The sequence below is a fragment of the Eutrigla gurnardus genome (assembly GCF_963514095.1).
Source record: "Eutrigla gurnardus genome assembly, chromosome: 19".
Classification (NCBI taxonomy): Eukaryota; Metazoa; Chordata; class Actinopteri; order Perciformes; family Triglidae; genus Eutrigla; species Eutrigla gurnardus.
The window spans coordinates 737,944-760,207 of NC_139930.1; the positions used below are offsets into that span (position 1 = coordinate 737,944).

Genomic DNA, 22,264 nt, shown 5'->3' on the forward strand with positions numbered 1-22,264 from the left:
ATATATATACATATATATATATATATATATACATACATACATACATACATATATATACATACATATATATATACATATATATATACATACATATATATATACATATACATAGATATATATAGAGAGAGAGATTATTAGACATACAAATATATAGAGTAACCCGTGTCCTGTAATATTGTTGCTATGTAACAGTAAGGGAAAGTGAGTGCTTCACAGCAGAACTGAAATCAATGGCAATTAAAGAATCACTCCGGGATTTTGTCGTGCACAATAGCGCCCCCAAATGTCAGAACCTTTTTTTAGCAGGTACTATGCAATGGATCAGTGTAACTTAACCCACAAACCACCAATGTTGATTGATTGAAGTAGAAATCTTGACATTTAGGTGCAAAATATTCTACATTTTGTTCTAAATATACACAGCGATTGCTCTACTGCTTGAAAAAACAAATATTTAATCAAATCTTTGTACAAACAGCAACTGATGCAATATTGACCGATGTCAACCAAACTTACTATAGAAAGCCACTGACACCAAAGTGATTTCATGCTGCACTTTCATAAAGTAGGAGCACTTGCACAACCTTTTTTTTTTTTTTAAATGGACAAATTCAAAAGCAGCAGATGTAGAGATGTCGTGACTTTCAGTCTCTAGTTTTGTCATTTTTACAGATTAAACACACACAAACAGTTTGTACGGGTCCACAATCCAAATCTGATTCAGTCACATGGGTCGATGTCTGACACCAGAATACATCCTGTATCAATGTAATTATCCTCTGGTCTATTTTAGATATGAACCAATGACCAACTAACCATTTGGGGGATGCTATTGCATGTTAGAACTCAAACAGGGATCGTCTTTGTGCCACCAATTAAAATATTCAGTTCCTCAGCTAGTACTGGGACGTATTTAGGTACATTTCATACACTGGTGAGCACGAGTGTGTACATAGTGAGCCTGTATGTAGCGAATCCTGCCTATTCTGCAGGTGAAGCACAGAGTGATTATGGGATGGAACAGTGCACCGCGTCAGCTGCAACCGATGAAGGAAACATTTCATATACATGATGGAAAGCAAAAGGAGGCTATGCTAATGCCTAGCGGTAGTGTTCATTATTATACAGTACATTCAACTAAGCTAAGCATTCCTCTTCTTTTGAAATTGCATACAGCAAAAGGACAGATTACATGAAAGTAATAAGCTAAATGCTGAAACTGCCCATTTCTAGGGGAAATGCAGAGGGAAAGGAGATTAGAAATTAGAATATTTACCCTGTTTTATTCCATTAGTTTGTGGCAGTTTGTAATCTATAATCCCTGGCAGCTGAAACACCTTTTCTTCTCAATTGTGTTTACATTTAAGTCCACAATCCACAAACAGCTGTGTAGTTTTCTTTTTTGATAAACTGGATTTAGCAAAATATGATCCTGTTTATAGCATGTTAAGATGTGTTCAGGCTGACAACATGTTTGCTTCATGTTATACATGCAACTGATATCGCTGAAGCATTTTATTCACCTTCAATGACTGTACAAACCACCCAACCTTTTCATCACAAACTCTTTGGCATAAATGTTTTTTTCTTTGTTCCACATATTAAAACATTTGAAGTCACTCTGATGCATGAATTTGCCTCTTTAAACTGATTTCATAAGCAATGGTGGAGCTTCTAAAAAGCACTTTGCATTCGGTCTGAACACACCTTTGGAATAAATGCAACTTGACCACATCAATAGTAGTAGTAGTAATAGTTTAGTGAGCTGTGTGGTTAACAGACACTGATCAACACCCTCTGGCCAAGCCGGCGTTCTCTCTGCCGGGCTTAGAGCAGGGAAGACGTTGGAGCTGCTAAGAACATCAGTCATTAAAGTTGTGAAATGGTTTATACATGGCTTTCTTGGAGCCTTGAAAAGGCTGCAAGCTGGTGTCATTTATATGAACTGAGGCGAGTAGATCCTTTAACATGGACATGGACTTTTATTACAAGCACTTACGCAACACAAGCTCATATGCATAGAGGTATATCTTCACTCAGCCTCAACACATTCTAAAGTCACATTCTTCCTGCCAGCAAGTCTTCCAGTGTGAAGCGCGTGTGTCATTCTCTCTCTCTGCTCATCTAAGCTTTGTAGCGATGGGAGACCGGCAGGGGGACAAACGAGCGCAAGCGCTAAACTCACGTCGACTGTGGCACCAACTCAAAGTGGAATATATTATTGTATCTGTCGGTTGAGCACTTGGCCAGCGACACACAGGCCCACATTAAGCAATGTAACAGGCCGATGCAGTGGACTATGGGAAGAAGATGTATATACAGTAAAGAAGACAATTGTGCTGAAACACTTCTCATAACATGTGAGGGGTCGCGATGTGCATTCACCCACAAACTATCCAGCCAGTATGGCTTATAAGAGAAAAGGAACTCGTGACAATCTTTAGCGTTAAGGCAAGGTTTTAGCTAGCTTGTTGGGTGTTTTCTCAGGGTAAGAACCGTACATGTGGACACAGAAACACAACAGTTGTAGGAAGAAAGACTCATTTAGTCAATCAGCAGAGCGGTTCTCCACCTGCCGAGGCCAATGGAAAACTAGGTTCACATCTTTTTTGACATATTAAGAAGATCTTAAATTTAAGACCATTACAAACAGTTTTTAGGCACTCTGCCTGAACGTTTACCGCATCTTGTGTCGATCAGCTGAGGCTATAGGAAATATTCACCAGCTTTAAAAAGGAAAACTCAAAAGTGAATAAAAATAAAAATGCTATGGCCGAAAAATAAACATACTGATTTGGGGTAACAAGAGAAATTAAAGAAAATAAAGTCGTCATGCAAATCAGGTGGACATCCTTCATTAAGTTCATGCAATCCACTCGCATAAATACTACGCTCCAACTAAGAAGGAATCACATTTAAAACTCAATAAAACTAACTAGTATCCACTAATAGAATAAGTCATATTGCCTATCTGGATAGAGATTATAATTATTTGTTTCTGATTCAACTGGAAGGCACATCCATAAGGCTTTAGAAAGTGTTGCAAAGCATTCTGCATGGTTCTCTCCCAATATTTAAGAATAAAAACAGGGTGATTATTGCTGCGTCACAAACGAAAACAACTGGTCAGATTAATGTATGACATCAAGAGTATTCCATATCATGAGAACAACAATGTGAACATTGTGCATGACTGCTTTGGAGCCTGAGAGAAATGACAAAAATGAAAATGTCATGAGGAAATGAGAAGAAACTACATCTAGAGGAGAAAAAAACCCAGACATCTTGGAATAAATAGAAAGAAAAGAGCAGAGTGGGCAACCTTCCAAGCAGCCCCACCCAACCCCGACATTCCTCTATCACTTGTAGGGCTTTTACACATCTCAACCAATATCACCTCCTTCATCTTTATTCATATTACCAGCATGGTTTCCATCAGTGGCTGTGTTTTCTACCGTCTCTGGAGTGTATGTGGTGCACCGTAGATCTGGACTGGAACTGGGACGTGTATGTGAGACTTAAAAACATGGATTTGTGTTCTCCATATGTGTTTAGGAGTAGAACGTGAGGACACTCTGGTGGTTTCCGCGCACCAGGAGGAGGGGAGGGAGGTCCTTGGTCAGCACCTCCAGCCAGGCCATGTACAGGGCGCTGGACACGGCGCCCTTCCTGGCCAACGGCAGACTCCTGCAAGAGAAGACATTTTTCGTGGTCAAAGGGAGTTTTTGTAGTTTTTTCATATCTTCCAGCTGGATGTTTATTCACACCGGGATCAGATGGTTAGCATTGTATGTAGGGTGAACGGTTACAACTGTAGCCAGTGGGGTGTAAGTTGCTATTTGATGTATAACCGCAGAAGTCTTTTGCGTTTCGCCCTGCCGTCCATACGAATCTGGTGTTTTCGCGGCGTGAAAACACACTTTTTTGAAACCAGCTCTCAGGGTGGAAAAGAAAAAAACGGCACCCCTCCGTTTCGTGTTCGTTTTCGTCTGGACGGCGAAAACGAATATGCTGACGTCATCGCCCCTCTCCTCGACCATTGAGCCTAACTTCTCCCCCCGCGACATCTCATAACAACAAGGTCCTTAGGGCGACGGCTGTTGATGCTTATTGTTGGTTTTATTTATACGGGCCAAATTGTCATCTTATGGGTGTTTATTGATCGGGTGGTCAGGTGGATATTTAGCCATAGATCTCACGTGTTGCCACAGCAACGGCAAACATCCGGTCATGCTCCGTCCGCTTCTTCTGCATTTTTGTAGCAGAAACAGCGCCACATATAGGCCTGGAGTCGTTTGCAGTCTGGACGCAGATTTTCTTGAAACGATGCCAAGGCAAAACGGAGAAAAAAAGTTTGTTTTGCTTCGTCTGGACGGCCCCTTAGTAGAGCTCAGTCTACCCGTCTCCATTCACTTCCATTCAGGTTTAAATGGTGTAAAAGGGTTTATGGGTTTATGTAACTCAACTGTGTGAAAACCACTGCTTTGTTTCTTTGATCTAAAATTACAATATTACTCCAATAAAACATGTTAGACTAATATTAATTGAAATTTTCACATTGATATCAAATCACATCTGTGTCTGCTAGCCATTCATTCAATGCAGGATTGTTAAAAATGAGTCGTTAAAATCCTTCTCCAATATGGACGTAAAACTCACACACCTTCAAACACACACATACACACACCTTCAAACGCACACACTTACGCTTTCAAACACACCTTCAAACACACACCCACACACTAACAAACACACACACACACACACACGTTCAAAGACATCTCCAAACACACACACACACACTCACCTTCAAACACACCTTCAAACACACACCTCGAAACACACACATGTGCGCACACATACACTTTCAAATACATACACACACACACACACCTTCAAAACACACACACACACCCAGGGGGGAAGACAGACAGAGAGAGAGAGAGAGAGAGAGAGCATGAGCGAGAGAGAGAGAGGGGTAGCTTACATGACAATGAGGTTGGCTGTGCTTGAGTGCTCCTTTAGCAGCTCGTTGAGTCTGATCTGACGATTAGTCTGAAGAGCAAAACAAACAGAAAAACAGGTTCAAACATTCAAGTGTCCACTTACCAGATAACTATCACACACTGCTGCAACACTGACTCTGAGCCAGCAGCACAGTTTCCTCTATGTCTGTAGAGGATGTTACATAGTGGCCATTACAGAAGTATGAATTAATTAATTGACTCTCAGTATTTGGAGAGCACATGTCAAGCACAGAATGCAGCACAAAGTGCTTTACAATCCAGCAGCAAAAAGACAAAACAAAAACACAAGGTTTAAAAAACATCATCAAAAATATGCATGTGCAGTGTGCACGTTGGCAGCATCTGAATGTTCAGTCAGTATAAATGTTCCAACAGATTCAAGTTCTACAGAATTCAGATAGGATCAGATCTGTTTCAGAGCATCAGGTGTTTCAGTTCAACTAGCAACTGTGTTAGCTGGTGACTTTCAGCCGACTGCATCCGTGGTTGCTGGTAGTAACGTTGACTATATACACATATGAGGAGTGATGGTGAGGTGAGTGATGGTGAGGCGAGTGATGGTGAGTGACGGTGAGGTGAGTGATGGTGAGTGACGGTGAGATGCGTGATGGTGAGTGATGGTGAGTGACGGTGAGATGAGTGATGGTAAGTGACGGTGAGGTGAGTGATGGTGAGTAATGGTGTGGTGAGTGACGGTGTGGTGAGTGACGGTGAGGTTAGTGATGGTGACAGTGTGCTGACCTTGGCGCGGTACAGCTCCAGCTCGTTGTCGGTGATCCTCCAAGGTTCGCTGTCTTTCAGCCTCTCAGCTGCCTCCTGCTCCATGTCGTCTTCCTTCAGCCGATACGGCTCGATCATCTCCTCGAAGGCCGACAAGCTGCACAACAACAGCAGCCTCGTGGTTAAACCTTATACAAGCCGTGCAACAATCACAACACTGGAGTCCATATGGTGCCTGTCTTTAAAATGTTTCTATGACAACAAGATCTTGGTAATATTTCACCACTCTACTGTTGCTTATATTATCTATTTGGACTACTATACTGTTTTTTTCCCCATCATGAGCACCCTAGGATGTTTGCTTGATACTACAACTACAGCGAGTGCTGTAGGAAACAGGAATTGAGTCTGTGAACGCTGATGAAACTGGGAAAGTCATTTCCACCTGTGATGTCACCGTGTTGCCATATCTCTGACAACTATTTTCTTTTATTATCGATATCAAATGTGAAAACGCAACGCATTGGTCTGATCCTCTGTTTCTACCGATGCCATGTCCTCACACAAACACACGAGGGCAGCAAAGACTCAGTCTGGCCACACTGTGTAGCCTCATCATTCATTTATGCAGCTTGATAACACATTGTACTTTAAAGAGACAGTGTGTAGGAATTACTCCCATCTAGTGGTGAAATTGTATTTTGCATTCAAATGAATAGTGCTCTCTAGCGCATCTCATATGCAAACATGTGTGAGCATGTATAAGTAATTACTCCTTGAGCAAGATAGTGATTTACGTTGCCATGTTTATATTGGTTTATTTTGGTAGCCTTCCATTACTAGGTCGTAGCCTATAGCATCAGCAATGTGACTAAAGTGCCCGGGATCCCCAGGATTAATGCATCACAGGCGGATGAAAAACGCTCTCCGGGAGCTCCGGGGGAACAGTGGGACGTGGGCACGCCAGTATCTGAGATCCATGCACTCTGTAAAAGTGGTTGTCCGCCCCGGAAGCCTCTCCCTGATGTGATCTTCTTTCATTCATGCTGGCAACAGAATCACGTTCAGGCGTCATGTCCCTCCCTCTGCGGTTCTAGTCTTCAAAATGGTGGAATGACATGGAAGCCTCCTGAGGACTTACCCGTCCAATGTAAATACAAATAAGAAATTCTTTGCTTACAAGGAAATCAGATTACTCTAATTATACACTTATCAGGACCTGTTTATGAATGAAGATAAAGATTTTAGCTAATTACTTAAAATGTTACACACTGTCCCTTTAAATATTAATATAGTAAAGATGAGATGATAAAATGTGAAAATACTCATAGTGTACAGTATGTTATCCTGTTGTTGCTGATTGGTATATTTACAGTATAATTTTGAATTAAAACTGCGAGCAGTGATAACGGGCCCTCGCATGGCACGTAACTCGGTTAGTGCTACGACCGCCTGAGCGGGTCGTCCCCGGCCACCGCCACGTGGCCAGTCGTCCCCCATCGTCCCCGGCCACCGCCACGGCGCGGGTCGTCCCCGGCTACCGCCACGGCTGGCGCCTGTCGTCCCCGGCCACCGCCACGCAGCCGGTCGTCCCTTGCCTGAATCGTCGCATTGATCACCGTATCAGACGATTGAAGGTGTCCTGCTAAACTGTGGTGCAAAGTTATACGGGTGTAAAAACATGACATTTTATGTCGCCACTAGGTGGCACTCTGATTGTGAGTCAAAATTGCAGTGCAGACGTGTTCAGGGTGGGACTCTCATCAAATGTGAGAAGTTTGAACATGATCGGACAATGTACATTGAAGTTATAACAGTTTAGAGTGTTGTGAAGCATGAAATCCGTCCGTGTTCGTGGGGTCGTGCTGGTCACGCCCTTTGACTTATGTAAGACCTTTTAATGATTTTTAATCATTGAGGCCTCTAGAACAGGCTCATAAAGTTTGGTAGGAATAGGATCAGCAGTCTAGGAGGAGTTCGTTAAAATATACTGCATGAAAGAGGCGAAAAATCGCTTAAAATTTCACATTAAATGCAAAATGGCTGACTTCCTGTTGGGTTTAGGGCATGGGTCAAAGAGGCTTTTTTGTACATCTCTACAGGTTCTATGTACCTACAAAGTTTCATGCAGGTACGTCAAAGTTAAAGGTGTTCAATATCCGAAAAGGAGCCGTAAAAGTGTAAAAACAGGATATTTCCAGGTACCATCAGGTGGCGCTCTGACCTAAGGTCAATATCACAGTGCATACGTGTTCAGGGTGAGACTCTTATCAAACATGTCAAGTTTTGAGCAGATTGGACATTGTATCCTGAAGTTACAACAACTTCCTGTACACTGGCCATAACGCAAGCCCTGGCCACGCCCTTTGACTTATGTTAGACCTTTCGAGGATTTTTCATCATTGAAGTCTTGAGTACATGATGACCAAGTTTGAGGTTAATCCGAAAAAGCTGCTCGGAAGAGTTCGCTGAAGTATAAAATGTAACACTTTCTATCGCCAGTAGGTGGCGCTCTGAATATCAGTCAATAGAGTTGGACTCTTGGCAAATATCTGAAGTTTTGATCATATCAGACAATGTACATTGAAGTTATAACAGTTTAGATTTTTGTGGTCGAAGCATGAAATTCGTCCAAGTTCAGGACGCCGTCCTGGCCACACCCTTTGACTTTTGCAAGACCTTTCGATGATTTTGCATCGTTGAGGCCTCTAGAACAGTCTCAGCGAGTTTGATTGATTTGAACTTGATCAGCTTGATCTAATGATGATCCAGAGCAATTTTGGTGAAAATCGGATCTACGGTTAAGGAAAAATTAGCAAAAACGTGTTTTTCACAAAATTCAAAATGGCGGAAAATTTCGGTAGGCGGACTTTGGTGCCATAATGTAATTTTTTGTGGAGCACACGGATCCGCATGTCTGTGAAAAATTTCAAGTCAATTGGAGTTACGGTGTGAGCTGGCCATCCTTCTTTGCGTTAGGTGGCGCTAGCGAGCCACTTTTTTGTGGCGAACTATGAAACCTTTAAAATCATTGAATTTTCGCCGTTTTCTATTAGCCTGGAAATTTTTTTCAACTTCTGGATATGTTAAGGCTCCCAAAATGGCAGTTATTTGGGATAAATAATAATAATAAGAAACAATACAGTTTCAATAGGGCTTCGCTGCCCGACGTTGTCGGCGCTCGGGCCCTAATTACTTTATTTTGTGTATACTATAGATATATATCTGGTGTTGCTATGTAGAGCAACTTCTGTATTTACCGTTTTTATTTTAATAACTAGCTGCTGTAACATATTGATTTCCTAATTTGGGAAGAGCTTTTTGATTACCTTAAAGTTTTACTGAATTTGACCATTTCCATATAACTTTTCTGATCCCACCACCTTGATATGATTAGTGTTGAGGATGGTGAACGTCAGACTGAATGTCTTACCTTTAATGGCCTTTATAGTGACAGGCTGTTATTGCACGGTGAGCTAAACATTATATCGGAGGAATGACGGTGAAAACGGGACTCAGCTGGTAGGAGAGCTTAATAGAGGAAGACTTACTGCTCCTTCTTGGGCTTGGTGTTGATGTCTCCCAGCACGGTGATGTCGGAGAAGTCTATCCTGAACTTGCTCAGCAGAGTGGCCATCCTGCACACACAAGGCAGAAACTAAAGAGCTTTGGGCAAAATACTGGAAACCAGCTGCAAGACATTTTCAATAAAAAGGTGCTGTTGACAGAGATAACGGCACTGAGTCATTGTGAAGTCGCAGGGAAGCTGCTTTAAATAACTCTGTTTGAACATGGCATTCTGGGAGGGTGGAGGTAGATGGGACTGGCTTTACGAGGAGCAGTCTGTGTATACTATTCATTTTCTTTAGCTTCAACTTCAAAAGAAAAGGATAACACTCACTCACTTTAGAAGGTCAAATGTGTGATTTGAAGTCTCAAGATGGTTTATTGATCCCATTCTACTCTATGAAAACTATTGAAAGTGAGTTCTGCTGAGGTCAATACTGAGTGAACTGACCCTTTGAACTGAATGAATGCAGAACACTGAATACTGGCTGGATGGAGACTGTTGCTAGTTCCAGCATGTACAGTAAGTCCCCCCCAAAACCACATATACATTTCACAGATTTATCAGTGAGCTTTTGCAGTGTTGCTAGCTTTCTTTTTGAATTGTGGACACAGCCAGGTGAGCCGTTTCTCTTAGCTTGCACATCCTGACTTCAGCTCCCAACAGACACGAGATTGACATCGATATTCATATTGACTGTTGGACAGAATGCTATTTCTAAAATGGCAGAACTTTTCCTTTAACATGAATATACAGTATAAAACAAACATGGAAAACTACTACTTATACAAACACACTCCACATATACGTCAGAGATAGATCATTAGAAGAGTAATAGATTTGATGAGAAAAGCTTCTCCCCACAATAACAAGGAAATGACTGCTTGTGGTCAAACAGTAATAGTCCGGATGAGGACAGAATCCAGAGGGAATAAAACAACAGCGCAGACAGGATGTTCACATGATGTGTTGCTGCACAAACAGATGGCTTCACTATTTACTTATAGTCTATTTTTGCAGCCTCCTTTAAAGGACCATGATGGTAGTTTTTCTGGGTTTCCAACACTATCCACAATTGGGTGAAACTTTCTGTCATTCAGTTAATGTTTAGTTACCTTACACGGCCATTTTATCAGGCAGCATCATATAATGTTTTTATGTTACCTTCAAATGTTGCATAGTAGATAGGGAGAACTAGCAGTACTTACGCTCGGCGGTCGTGGTCGATCCTGTTAATCTTGCCTCCAATAAAGACGCGGATCTTGCAGTCCTTCCACCTCTTCTTGTTGGTCAGCAGGTATGGGATCAGCAGGGTCAGACCTGAACATGAGACATCTTGTCAGCACAGAGCTTCTGTCATGTAAACATTCAAGGTCTGCAGCGTCTCAGCTGGAGGAAGTTCAAAGGAGAGGTATGAAGTATCATCCAGAGACAGAAGTAAGATCACTGGACTGAACAACAGCGTTGCCTGCACCAAAGAGTGTTGGTGTCTCTGCTGTCAACGTTGAAGTGGCTGACATGACGATGATGAGCCCAATTTGAAGTGTTAATGAGTCTAAAGCCTCTGGCCTTGTTCACCCCGCTGACACAATCAATCATTCAATTAATCATGTACATCACCTTCACTGCATACAGAACCCTGACATCCCCTTCACTGCATACAGAACCCTGCCATCCCCTTCACTGCATACAGAACCCTGCCACCTTCACTGCATACAGAACCCTGCCACCTTCACTGCATACAGAACCCTGCCATCCCCTTCACTGCATACAGAACCCTGCCATCCCCTTCACTGCATACAGAACCCTGCCACCTTCACTGCATACAGAACCCTGACATCCCCTTCACTGCATACAGAACCCTGACATCGCCTTCACTGCATACAGAACCCTGACATCGCCTTCACTGCATACAGAACCCTGACATCCCCTTCACTGCATACAGAACCCTGCCATCCCCTTCACTGCATACAGAACCCTGCCATCCCCTTCGCTGCAGAACCCTGCCATCCCCTTCACTGCGTACAGAACCCTGCCACCTTCACTGCGTACAGAACCCTGACATCGCCTTCACTGCATACAGAACCCTGACATCCCCTTCACTGCATAGAGAACCCTGCCATCCCCTTCACTGCATACAGAACCCTGACATCCCCTTCACTGCATACAGAACCCTGCCACCTTCACTGCATTTGGCAACAAAAAAGTTGATGCATGGTTGCTTGTGCCACCTGGAAAACACTTTTAAAATATACAAGCTGAAGTAGAGGAAACAAAACTAGGTCCTCATGCAGTGGTACTAGTACATTGCTTCACATAGCAATCTGGATTACGTTTGATCTACTGGGGAAAGTGGATGCTCACCTCCATCATCAAACAGCCACCAGACATCCACGGTCCCCTTCCCTTGTTTCTTCTGGAACTGCTGGCTGGCCTCCAGCAGTCTCTGGTCAGACACATTCAGTGGGACAGATGGACTCTTCTTGTCTGCACACACATGAACACCACAGCACACAAAGACAACACAGCAAAATATAATTTAGATGGCATCATGCTGCAGTAATGACAATATTGTGTTGGCCTGTTAGGAGTCCTGAGAGTGGAACAGTAAGCAAACACATTGTGTCTAGTTTGGATTTTATGTACAGAAAACAGTGTGGCAGTTGTGGTTTTGACAAAGAGCGCGATGGTAAGCACATGAAACACAATTCCAATAAAAGTAATAGGGACATTATCAAACATCATTGAAGCAGTTGTGATCAGTGTTTCCCCTGTATAGTTTCTTTTTCAGAATTGGGGATTTGGGAGTTAAAGGCATCATACCTTACTCACTTAAAAATAATCAACATGTTATTTTCCAAAGCACCATAGCTCTGAATTATTCTGTTCATAGTTTTATGAACCCACCTTCATGCATTTGCATTTTTGAGTCGTTTATTAATCAGGTCTCTGGTGTGTAAAGGTCTTTGGTTTGTTCTTTTAAAAGTTAAATTAAGTTGTATATCGGTAACTATTTTTCCGATGATTTCTTTCATTTTGGCGTAATGAACACAAGGGGAAACACTATCGATAACAAAGAGGGAGAGTAGCTCACGAGTTTGTTGGAGAGAGCTGGAAACATGAAAAGGAGAGAGCAGTTTTCATCCTGGAAAAGAAAGCTACAGACAAACGGTCGCCTTCAGAGAGAGAGAGAGAGGAAGCAGCAGGTGAGAAAGACTGAGGACGAAAGGAGGGAAAATTGAAATGTTGGTACATGCTCACAACATGAAGTACTCAAGACTTGGATTGGATTTGGAGATAAAGGCACTATCACATAGCTTCAGAGACCAGGCTCGAGTTATAAGCCAGCGGCTGTTAACAGGAGAGCAGGAAAAGAGAGGAAAAGACAAAATGTTAGTCTCTGAAAGCCAAGAAGCGAGCCGGCCGGAAACACGAACCAGACGAGAAGAGACAAGACAGAGAGAGCAGGGAGTGAGACGGTATGTTAATACAAGAGGAATTCAAAATAGACTGTGAGAAATGAGGTGATGGAGAGATGAAGGCAGGGAAAGAAAGAGAAAGGTCTTAAGGGAACACAATAAAGTGGATCTCCTGCCTTTTTTCAACAAGGGCTGAGTTGTAGCTTTGCCGTCATCGTCATCATCTGGAAAATGTGAGACAAAAGGAGAGAAAACAACTCAGAATTGAGGTGAAATGTTGCTTTGATGCATCATCAATTTACAGTTAAGTTTTGATTTCTTGGTCACGAATCTAAATGAAGCCGAGTACAACAGAAAGTTTACAGTTCTGACGCTTCGTGCTAACGGACTGAGGTTCATGGAAAAACAAGAACCTTTGCAGGAGCTTTTCCCCTGGCAACAGTTTTAACAAGGAGCTCAACTTGTTCAACTTGATTTCTGGACTCGAGCTTAATCAAACTGGCAATTTGGGAAGCATTCACAGACATGTGACGGTATCAAATCCACATGAATCAGGTCCAATTCTCAAAGCTGAACTACTCTTCGGACACTGTGCTTGGATTACAATTTAATCCCACACACTGAGAATGGGGGGTTCAGAGGAGAATCAAGTCTGCAAAGAAGAGGGGAACTTAATGCCGGCTCAGGTACAGTAGGAGTGAAGAGGATTACCCGAATCAGGGTATTCATCATCCACCTGCTACTTCTTGTACTTTTACCAGACCAACATGCTCACAATGTGCATGGTCCCCACAATATGGGCGCAAATTAATTGTCAACATCAGCGTATACATATTAAAGTCAGTTTCAGCTCATTTTGTTATTGTTCATCTCGGATATGTGATATTGATTTGACATATCAAACAATGTTGCATGTGTACAGCCGAATGTCTCAAAATAATTACTTTTCCACATAAGAAAACTGTATTGTGAGTTATGTTTCAACGGAAAAATAATTAGTTTGTGGATTAGGATTACATTACATACAAAAATGTGTTTCAAACAAGTCCATGGAAGTCTGGGAGGGGGTGGATGGGTCTTCAAACAGAAAACTGGCTCCATTCTAAAAACAAGTCTCAGCAGCGACTTTGGTGAGTAGAGTGATATAAATGAAAAAATGATAAACTGAAATTATCCCATAATGGGTAACCAGATTTGGGCAACATGTGCACAAAATGGGATTTATGTCACATTGTTACTTTGAGTTTTGACCATAAAAAGTCATGTTGTCCTTTTGGCTTATGTCAATGCAGCTGAGATGAGAATAAAGTAAGCAGCAGTAGTCCAGGTATTTGTTGTTTATATATGAAACACCAAATACTCTAAACAGGCTTCATGAATCCAGACCAAATGAGACCTGGGGCCCGTTCTTGAAAGCAGGCTCAACCAACTCTGAACCTAATGCTGAACTGTCTCTGAGTCAACCAACTCTGAGTTTTGGGTTCCAGAACAGCGGTTTTGGATTAGTTCAATCAACTCCGAGTATGTAAACTCTGAGTTAAGTGCGGGCCTGCCGACTCTACAAAGTCATCATCAATGGAGCTCCGATACTATGATTCACCATGGCAACCGGGAGAGAGTTAGAGATATTATTAGAGCTGGGTTTCGATTCAAATTTCAAGAATCGATTCGATTCCGATTTTTAAGTTTCAGAATCGATTTTTTCCGATTTTCTCAGATTCCATCCGATTCGATCCGATTTTGATCTGATTTCCGATTCGATCCGATTTCGATTCGATCCGGGGGTTAATGTTATTAAAAATGAAAAATGTATTTGAACCGTTTCGGCTAACGTCACCATCACTGTCCGACGCCATGATTGTTTTCGAGTTATTTTTAGACCGAGCTTGCCTGCGTGAATTTAGTGAGCGCGCCTGCGTGAATTTAGTGATGCGGCGGGGGTAAAAGTTCACTGAGGGAAATGTAGAAAATAATTTTCATTAAAAAAAATCGATCATATGTGACTGTCTGTTTATGTCTTGTGTTCTCAAGTATGTCTTGTATCACTCGGTGGTTTATTGTATTGTCTCACATTAAAAGGAAAAAAAAAAAGGAAAAAAAAAAAAAAAGGAAAAAAAAAATCGATCTTTGGATGTACGAATCGATAATCGGTCATTAATATGCGAATCGATTAAAAATCGGAAAATCGATTTTTTTCAACACAGCTCTAGATATTATTGTGTTTATTTTAGTAGTTCATTCCAACGCTGCCTACGGTGCAGGGGACAGGGGTTCAACTCTCGTAGTTCACAAAGTAGCGCAGGTAATCATATAGGTGTAATCCCCCCAGGCACAAAAAGAAAGTGGCTGCAGCTGAAAATTAAGCATAAGAATATTGCACAAATACGTAGACTAAGGCATATGATTTCAATCATATTTAAAATATTAAAAAGTAAATATAAGTGGCTATTTTAACAAAGAAATATCCTTTTTCAGAAAACTCCCAATCGCAAAAAAGAGCTCTGCAAATAATCTGGATTATATCCGCGATATGAAATGTTGAAAATGTCGGAGAATATTGTTTTAGATATGTGATCGGTAGGAAAAACTGTAATTTTCTTCTAAGTAATCAAAATCCTCTCCCGACGTAGGCTGCTAGAATCACTTTTATTTCCGTATCGATAAGGTTGATGAGGAAAGGATGGCAATTGTTTTCAGAGTTGGTTCAGATTCTGTAAAAAGGCGGAAACATGTAGGAGAAACTCAGGGTATGTTGAAGCAAACCTGCCAGCGAGCAGAATAGGTTCACAGAGTCAGTTACTATGGTAACTGACCTAAAGGTTGAGTTCACTGTCTTTCTGGAACGGAAAACTCAGAGTATCCCTCTTCTCAGGGTAAACAAACTCAGAGTTTCAGGAAAACCTGCTTTCTGGAACGGGCCCCTGGTGAACAAACAAAGGCTGGTGATTGCTATTAATTAATTGCTATTAATAATTAATTTTGTTTCTGTTGAATGAAGTGTGTGTCATATGACACAGGGGTCCGTCTGACTTTGGTACAGGATGTCGGCTGCCAAGATCAAGGCAACATGAAGAGAAGTTAGCTAGCTATCAGAGGTACAGGAATGTGTTAAGAAAGAACTACCTAGGAATTACACCAAACTCTCCATACCAGAGTCGGCCAACAGTTCTGGCTACCTGCCCGAAGTGGAACTCTGGAGAAGTAGAAGCGAGGAGACTGAACAGGATGTTTTATTACCATGTATTGTATATAAGAGTCTGAGATGGCTAACCAACTGGCTATCCAACTGGACATTGTGTTGGTGGACAATCATAGTGACCTGTCGGTCACTGTCGAGGGCATCACAGTAGTGCCTTCCTCAACTGCGAGGAACCTGGGTGTAATCCTCGATGACCAACTATCCTGCACCCCCAACATCACTGCTGTGGCCCGATCCTGCAGATTTGCCCTCTACAATATCCGCAGGATTCTGACCTTCCTCACAAAGGATGCAATGTAACTCCTGGTCCAAGCACTGGTCATCTCCCGCCTTGACTACTGCAACTCTCTCCTGGCCGGACTCCCGGCCTCTGCGACTAAACCATTGCAGCGTATCCAGAACGCTGCAGCACGCCTTGTCTTCAATCTACCCAAATTCTCCCATGGGACCCCCCTCCTCCGTGACCTCCACTGGTTCCCTGTTGCAGCACGCATCCAATTCAAGACGATGGCACTGGCCTTCAAGGCCATCAATGGAACGGCACCCATCTACCTTCAAACACTGGTCAAACCACACGTCCCGAAGCGAGCACTTCGCTCCTCTACTTCAGTTGGCCGGCTAGTACCACCATCGCTGAAATAAAACAAATGTCGCTCAGCAAAGTCCAGACTCTCTGTTCTGGCGCCTCAGTGGTGGAACGAACTCCCGACCAATGTCAGGACAGCAGAGTCATTTGCCATCTTCCGAAAAAGACTCACCTGTTCAGACTTCACCTCGACTCTACATAGCATGACCCACTAACATCTCTCTCTCTCTCTCTCTCTCTCTCTCTCTCTCTCTCTCTCTCTCTCTCTCTCTCTCTCTCTCTCTCTCTGAGGCAGGCTGACCTTTCTGCATGGCCGGACTGTTCTGGATGCTGGTGGCCTTGGAGGATGGCTTGGATGAGTCCACATCAGAGTCTTTGCTGGTGTCTATGGACACAATCACATCTTTCATCCCTGAGGACTTCTCCTGGGAGGACAGCAACTCATCTAGGAGGAAATGGAATTGAACAGATGGAGAGGAAGGACAGAAAATAAGGCAAAGAGAGGGAAATAACAAGGTGGGGATTAGATGGAATTTTATTGAAGTGTGAGAAAAAAAACAAGTAGAAAAAGGAAATCGGACCATTTTATAGAATTAAGCATCGAAGGGATACTCAAGGGATCACACAGACTCTGTTTTTCTTTGCTCTTTCAACATATTGGGTAAGTTTGTAACACATGCAGTCAGTTATAAATGTAGTCTCCAAGCTTATGCTGAGCAAACCCTGATGAAAAAATATACATCAAGATGCGATATGGGAAAAGAAGGATCTAGCATTATTTTGAGCTCATAACAACCCAACCCATAACAACCTCTGCTGTTTCTTGTTTAACCCATCTCTTAATGTCCATGTAGTTTCATGTTGATGCAGGGTTAACACGAACCCTAACCACTAACCCTTTACCCTAACTATGTTGTTTTGTTACCTATACCTAACTATGTAGTGTTGTTCCCTCAACCTAACTATGTAGTGGTGTTCCCTCAACCCAGCTATGTAGTGTTGTTCCCTCAACCTAACTATGTAGTGTTGTTCCATCAAACCAGCTATGTAGTGTTGTTCCCTCAACCCAGCTATGTAGTGCTGTTCCCTCAACCTAACTATGTAGTGTTGTTCCATCAAAGCAGCTATGTAGTGTTGTTCCCTCAACCCAGCTATGTAGTGTTGTTCCCTCAACCTAACTATGTAGTGTTGTTCCAGCAAACCAGCTATGTAGTGTTGTTCCCTCAACCCAGCTATGTAGTGTTGTTCCCTAAACCTAACGATGTAGTGTTGTTCCCTAATGTATGTAGTTTTGTTGTCTAGACCTAACTATGTAGTTTTGTTGTCTAAACTTAACTATGTCATTTTTTTTGCCTCAACCCAAGTATGTAGTGTTGTTCCCTAAACCTAACTATGTAGTAATGTTCCCTAAACCTAACTAAGTAGCATTGTTCCCTAAACCTAACTAACTATGTAGTGTTGTTCTCTACTGTATGTAGTTTTGTTGTCTAAACCTAACTATGTAGTTTTGTTGTCTAAACCTAACTATGTAGTTTTGTTGTCTAAACTTAACTATGTAGTTCTGTAGCCTCTACCTAACTATGTCCTTGTGTTTCCTAAACCTACCTATGTAGTACTGTTCCCTAAACCTAACTATGTTGTATTGTTGCCTAAATCGGACTAGTAGTACTACTAGTTGTATGTATTTTTTTTGTAGAATTGTTGCTGGTTTCATTTAGTTTGTTAATCACATATTTCAAACTGTTTCAAACTGTGAAAGTTCATTCCAGGAGAAAATACACTTCCCTGGAAACGTAATTGAGTGTACAATTTAGTTATATGTGAGTGTGATTTTGTAGGAGGTGTGTGTATGCATGTGTCTGATACCTTGTCCTTGGATGTGCGACACATCCAGTCCCTCTTTCAGTCGCAGAATGACAGCACCAAACTGGAAGTCAAAGGAATCACTGAGAAGAAAAACACAAAATTAAATATTTAAATTAATAAGAATGAAGCATGAAATGCTCACTTACACAGACATTGCCATTTAAAAAGAAAACAATGACAAATAGGCACTGCTGAGAGAACTGCTCACAGATTGCAGGCTCAAACATGTGAAGGTTGAAAACTGTCACAGCTACTGACCGGATGGAAAGTAGAAAGGGCGCATTGCTGAGCGTATTAGCTGTGATTTTAATATTGTTAGGCTGAACCATCTCTGACCTTCAGCTCTAATGCCATAATCCCCACACTTTACAATCAGGAACTCACTCAGCTTAAGTCCTTCACTCACAGTCTCACATGACACCAAACAGGATTTTGACCAACACTGTACTACTGAATATGTTTAGTCATACCAGGAAATATTCTAAGACTGAGGATCCTGTTCATGGATGTAGTGTCCTGGGGCCCCAGACCTCCATTATGTGGCCTGAGAGCTTCAGGTCCTAACCAATTAGCTTGTGGTAATATATTTCAGTGAATCAAGTAATTCATGTATTTCGTTTTTTGTCAATTCATCCAAATATTAAGCATATTGTAAACTAATTTGCCATTAGTCAACACATGCATTAAAACATAAACATAAATCTCAGTGATGATAATCTTTGGTGTATATTCACGTGGTTCTGCGTTGACTTAGTATGCAATCACGCTACATGAAAGATCAGCTTCGAATTGCTTCAGCTATATTTGTAAATACATTGTATAAAGGTAGTGTCTTTGAAAGAGCTCCACCTACTGGATCATACTGATGTAAGTCTCCACGTTCATCATGTCACCGTCCCTCCAGTCGTTCTTGAAGCCCAGCACCAGGGTGTTTGGCTTGAGGCGGCCCAGGCCAGCAGCCTTGAGAAGGAGAAGAAATGAAATGAAATTCTTTCATAGTGAGGTTGGCTACACTCCCAACTGACATGTTCTTTCTGGAGCAGGAAATTAAAAATGAAGGCATTCTGGTGGACTATTCTATTGGATTCACTCTCAGGATAGTTATCACTGCCAGTCTTAACACTGGAGATGAAACTCTGGGAGCACTCAGTGTGACTCGCCTGTGCTAGGACCAATTTATTCACAAGAAAATTTAAATTAAAACTGCGAGCAGTGATGCACGACCCTTGCAAGTCGGGAGTGCTACGGCCACCTGCCAGTGTTGCGGCTGCCTACCCAGCCACCGCCCCGTCGCTGGTCGTCCCGTGCCTGAAATTTCATCTGTTGGTAACCATATCAGACATTTAAAGTCATTATGCTAGACTGGTTTACAAAGTTGAACGACATTAGGAATATCGAAACATCCCTTCCTGTTATTGGCAAAAAAGCATTGGTCAAGCGGTCAAGGCATCCTCCCAATCTTCAATAGTAAGCGTGAGCAATGTCTGGAGGCTTTTCTGACCAAATTTGAGGTGGATCAGGCCATCACATGAGGAGGAGTGCATAAAAGTGTAAAAACATGACATTTCCTGTCGCCTGTAGGTGGTGCTGTGATTGTGAGTCATTAGGCTCGTTGGAGATGAACTGCGCCTCGCCTGGAAAGTAGACAAGAGCAGGCGGAGCAGCAGGAGACAGAGCCTAAAAGCTGCGCTCCAGTCGGACAGTTTCCATCGGCCTTCGAAGATTTGACAGGAAGTCATAGAAAAAGTTACATCCGATCTGTAGGCTATCTGTTGTTTGCGACCACATTCGCATTTATTTTGTAATTGTTCATAAATATCTGTGGAAATCAGAATTAGAATGTTTTAGTAAAACCTCGGGAAATGTACAGCTGCAGTTGCTTTATAAGAGTCAGGAAAGAGAGTCAAATAAGTATAAAAATATAAAGTATAAAATAATGCCAATAAATATAAGTAATGTTTACATATACTGTATCTATATAAAACATTATAGAGGATAGTAGTGTATCTGCTGTTGAGGTAGACCGTTATACTGTATTAAATGTGTATCGGGGTGATTATTATTTTTATAATCAACCACATGACATATGTCTGTTAACAGATTTAACTTTAATTGCTCACACAGGAAATTTGCATTTTTTACTAAATGTGCCATTTGTTGTCAAAACTAAGAGCCAATCAACTCGTAGATGAGGCGAGAGTCAGGCGTTTCCCATCATGCCCCGGGGCTTGCAGTCAGTTGAGGGCAACTGAGGCACCTGGCTCTAAAAACTGCGGCCGCGTTGATCTCGTGAGATTATCGTTGCCCACGTGTGCATGACGTCAGAGCAAGTCGAGATCAAGTCGGACACAAAACTAACCGGCATGCATTGTGCAGCGATCGCCGCCGATCGATTCTGCGCAGGCCTGGCTCATCTCCTAATATTGCAGGGCAGACATGTTCAGGGTCATGTTCATTGGATCAATGGTGTAGGAGGAGTTTGTTCAAATATACTCCATGAAAACGATTAAGATAAGAGATTTCACATAAAATGGCTGACTTCCTGTTGGGTTTGGGGTATGGGTCCAGGAGGCTTTTTTGTAGAGCTCTACATGTTCTATGTACCTACAAACTTTCATGCATGTATGTCAAAGCTAAAGGTGTTCAATCCCTTAGAAGGAGTGGTAAGAGTGTAAAAACATGACATTTCCAGGTACCATCAGGTGGCGCTCTGACCTCAGGTCAGGCAGTGCAATACGTGTTCAGTGTGAGACTCTTATCAAATATGACGTTTTGAGCAGATTGGACATTGTATCCTGAAGTTACAACAACTTCCTGTACACTGGCAAAAATGCCATGCACTGGCCACGCCCTTTGACTTTAGCAAGATCGTTTGATAACTTTTCATCATTGAAGTCTTTAGTACCTGATGACCGAGTTTGAAGTGAATCTGATAAAGCTGCTAGGACGAGTTCGCTGAAGTATAAAACATAACACTTTCTATCGCCAGTAGGTGGCGCTCTGACTATGAGTCAATATTGCAGTGCAGACGTGTTCAGGATGGGATTATCATCAAACGTGTGGAGTTTGGACCAGATAGGACAATGTACACTGAAGTTATAACAGTTTGCAGTTTTGTGGCGAAGGATGAAATTTGTTCACGGTCCCGGACACCCTTTGACTTATTTAAGAGCTTTTGATAATTTTTCATCCGGCCTTTAGAACAGGCTCAGCGAGTTTGGCAGGAATCAGATCAACGGTGTAGGAGGAGTTTGTTAAAATACAAACCCTACAATTGGCAAAAACAGGAAAAATGGCAGAAAATGGCTGATTTCCTGTAGTGCCCCTGATTGATTTTAATTAAACTTTCAGGATATGTTCCTGGAAGATATGTCAACATATTCTGCAAGTTTTGTGATGATTGGCCCATGGCCCATAACCTATGGTAAATGAGGATCATTTACCATAGGTTATGGAGTTATGCGTATTGATTTCCAAAGACCCACCCCTTTGATGTTCATTGGCTACGCCTTTGGTAGCAATTGATCAGCTTGGTCTAGTGATGAGCCACAGAAACTTTGGTGAGAATCGGATGAACGGTTTAGGAGACTTTTCATGACAGTATAGACAATAAAAAATAAAAAAAACCATACCTATACAAATATATATATATATATATAACAATTCTTATTTATATAAAATAATGCCAGGCTACTCTTTTAACCAAGAAATAATTGTTTCCCATGTCTTTATTAATTTTGCTTGGGAATCATCGTTTATATGATCATAGATTAATTGAAATTGACACAGTTTAAAGACATACTGGGCCAAATTCAACAAAGTTTAGAGCCTCTTACACAATGAATATAACTATATGCAACCAGGATAAACAACTTCTAA

At 41.9% G+C, this 22,264-nt stretch overlaps 1 protein-coding gene across 2 annotated transcripts in view; it reads right to left on the reverse strand.

Moving 5' to 3' along the window:
• Nucleotides 1-435: 435 nt before the first annotated feature.
• slc12a2 (solute carrier family 12 member 2) overlaps nt 436-22,264 on the reverse strand; it is a 74,713-nt gene continuing 52,884 nt past the window's right edge. Inside the window, exons 18-27 of one of the 2 annotated variants that reach the window (XM_084034428.1) lie at nt 19,239-19,345; nt 18,386-18,465; nt 16,821-16,964; nt 12,911-12,958; nt 11,680-11,802; nt 10,524-10,635; nt 9,299-9,385; nt 5,769-5,904; nt 4,988-5,055; nt 436-3,687 (exon numbers count right to left, since the gene is read on the reverse strand). In XM_084034428.1, coding sequence (XP_083890554.1) covers nt 3,552-3,687; nt 4,988-5,055; nt 5,769-5,904; nt 9,299-9,385; nt 10,524-10,635; nt 11,680-11,802; nt 12,911-12,958; nt 16,821-16,964; nt 18,386-18,465; nt 19,239-19,345 — 1,041 coding nt within the window. In that variant the 3' untranslated portion in view covers nt 436-3,551. The remainder of the gene's footprint in view (nt 3,688-4,987; nt 5,056-5,768; nt 5,905-9,298; nt 9,386-10,523; nt 10,636-11,679; nt 11,803-12,910; nt 12,959-16,820; nt 16,965-18,385; nt 18,466-19,238; nt 19,346-22,264) is intronic. The other variant, XM_084034429.1, reaches the window with a different exon arrangement.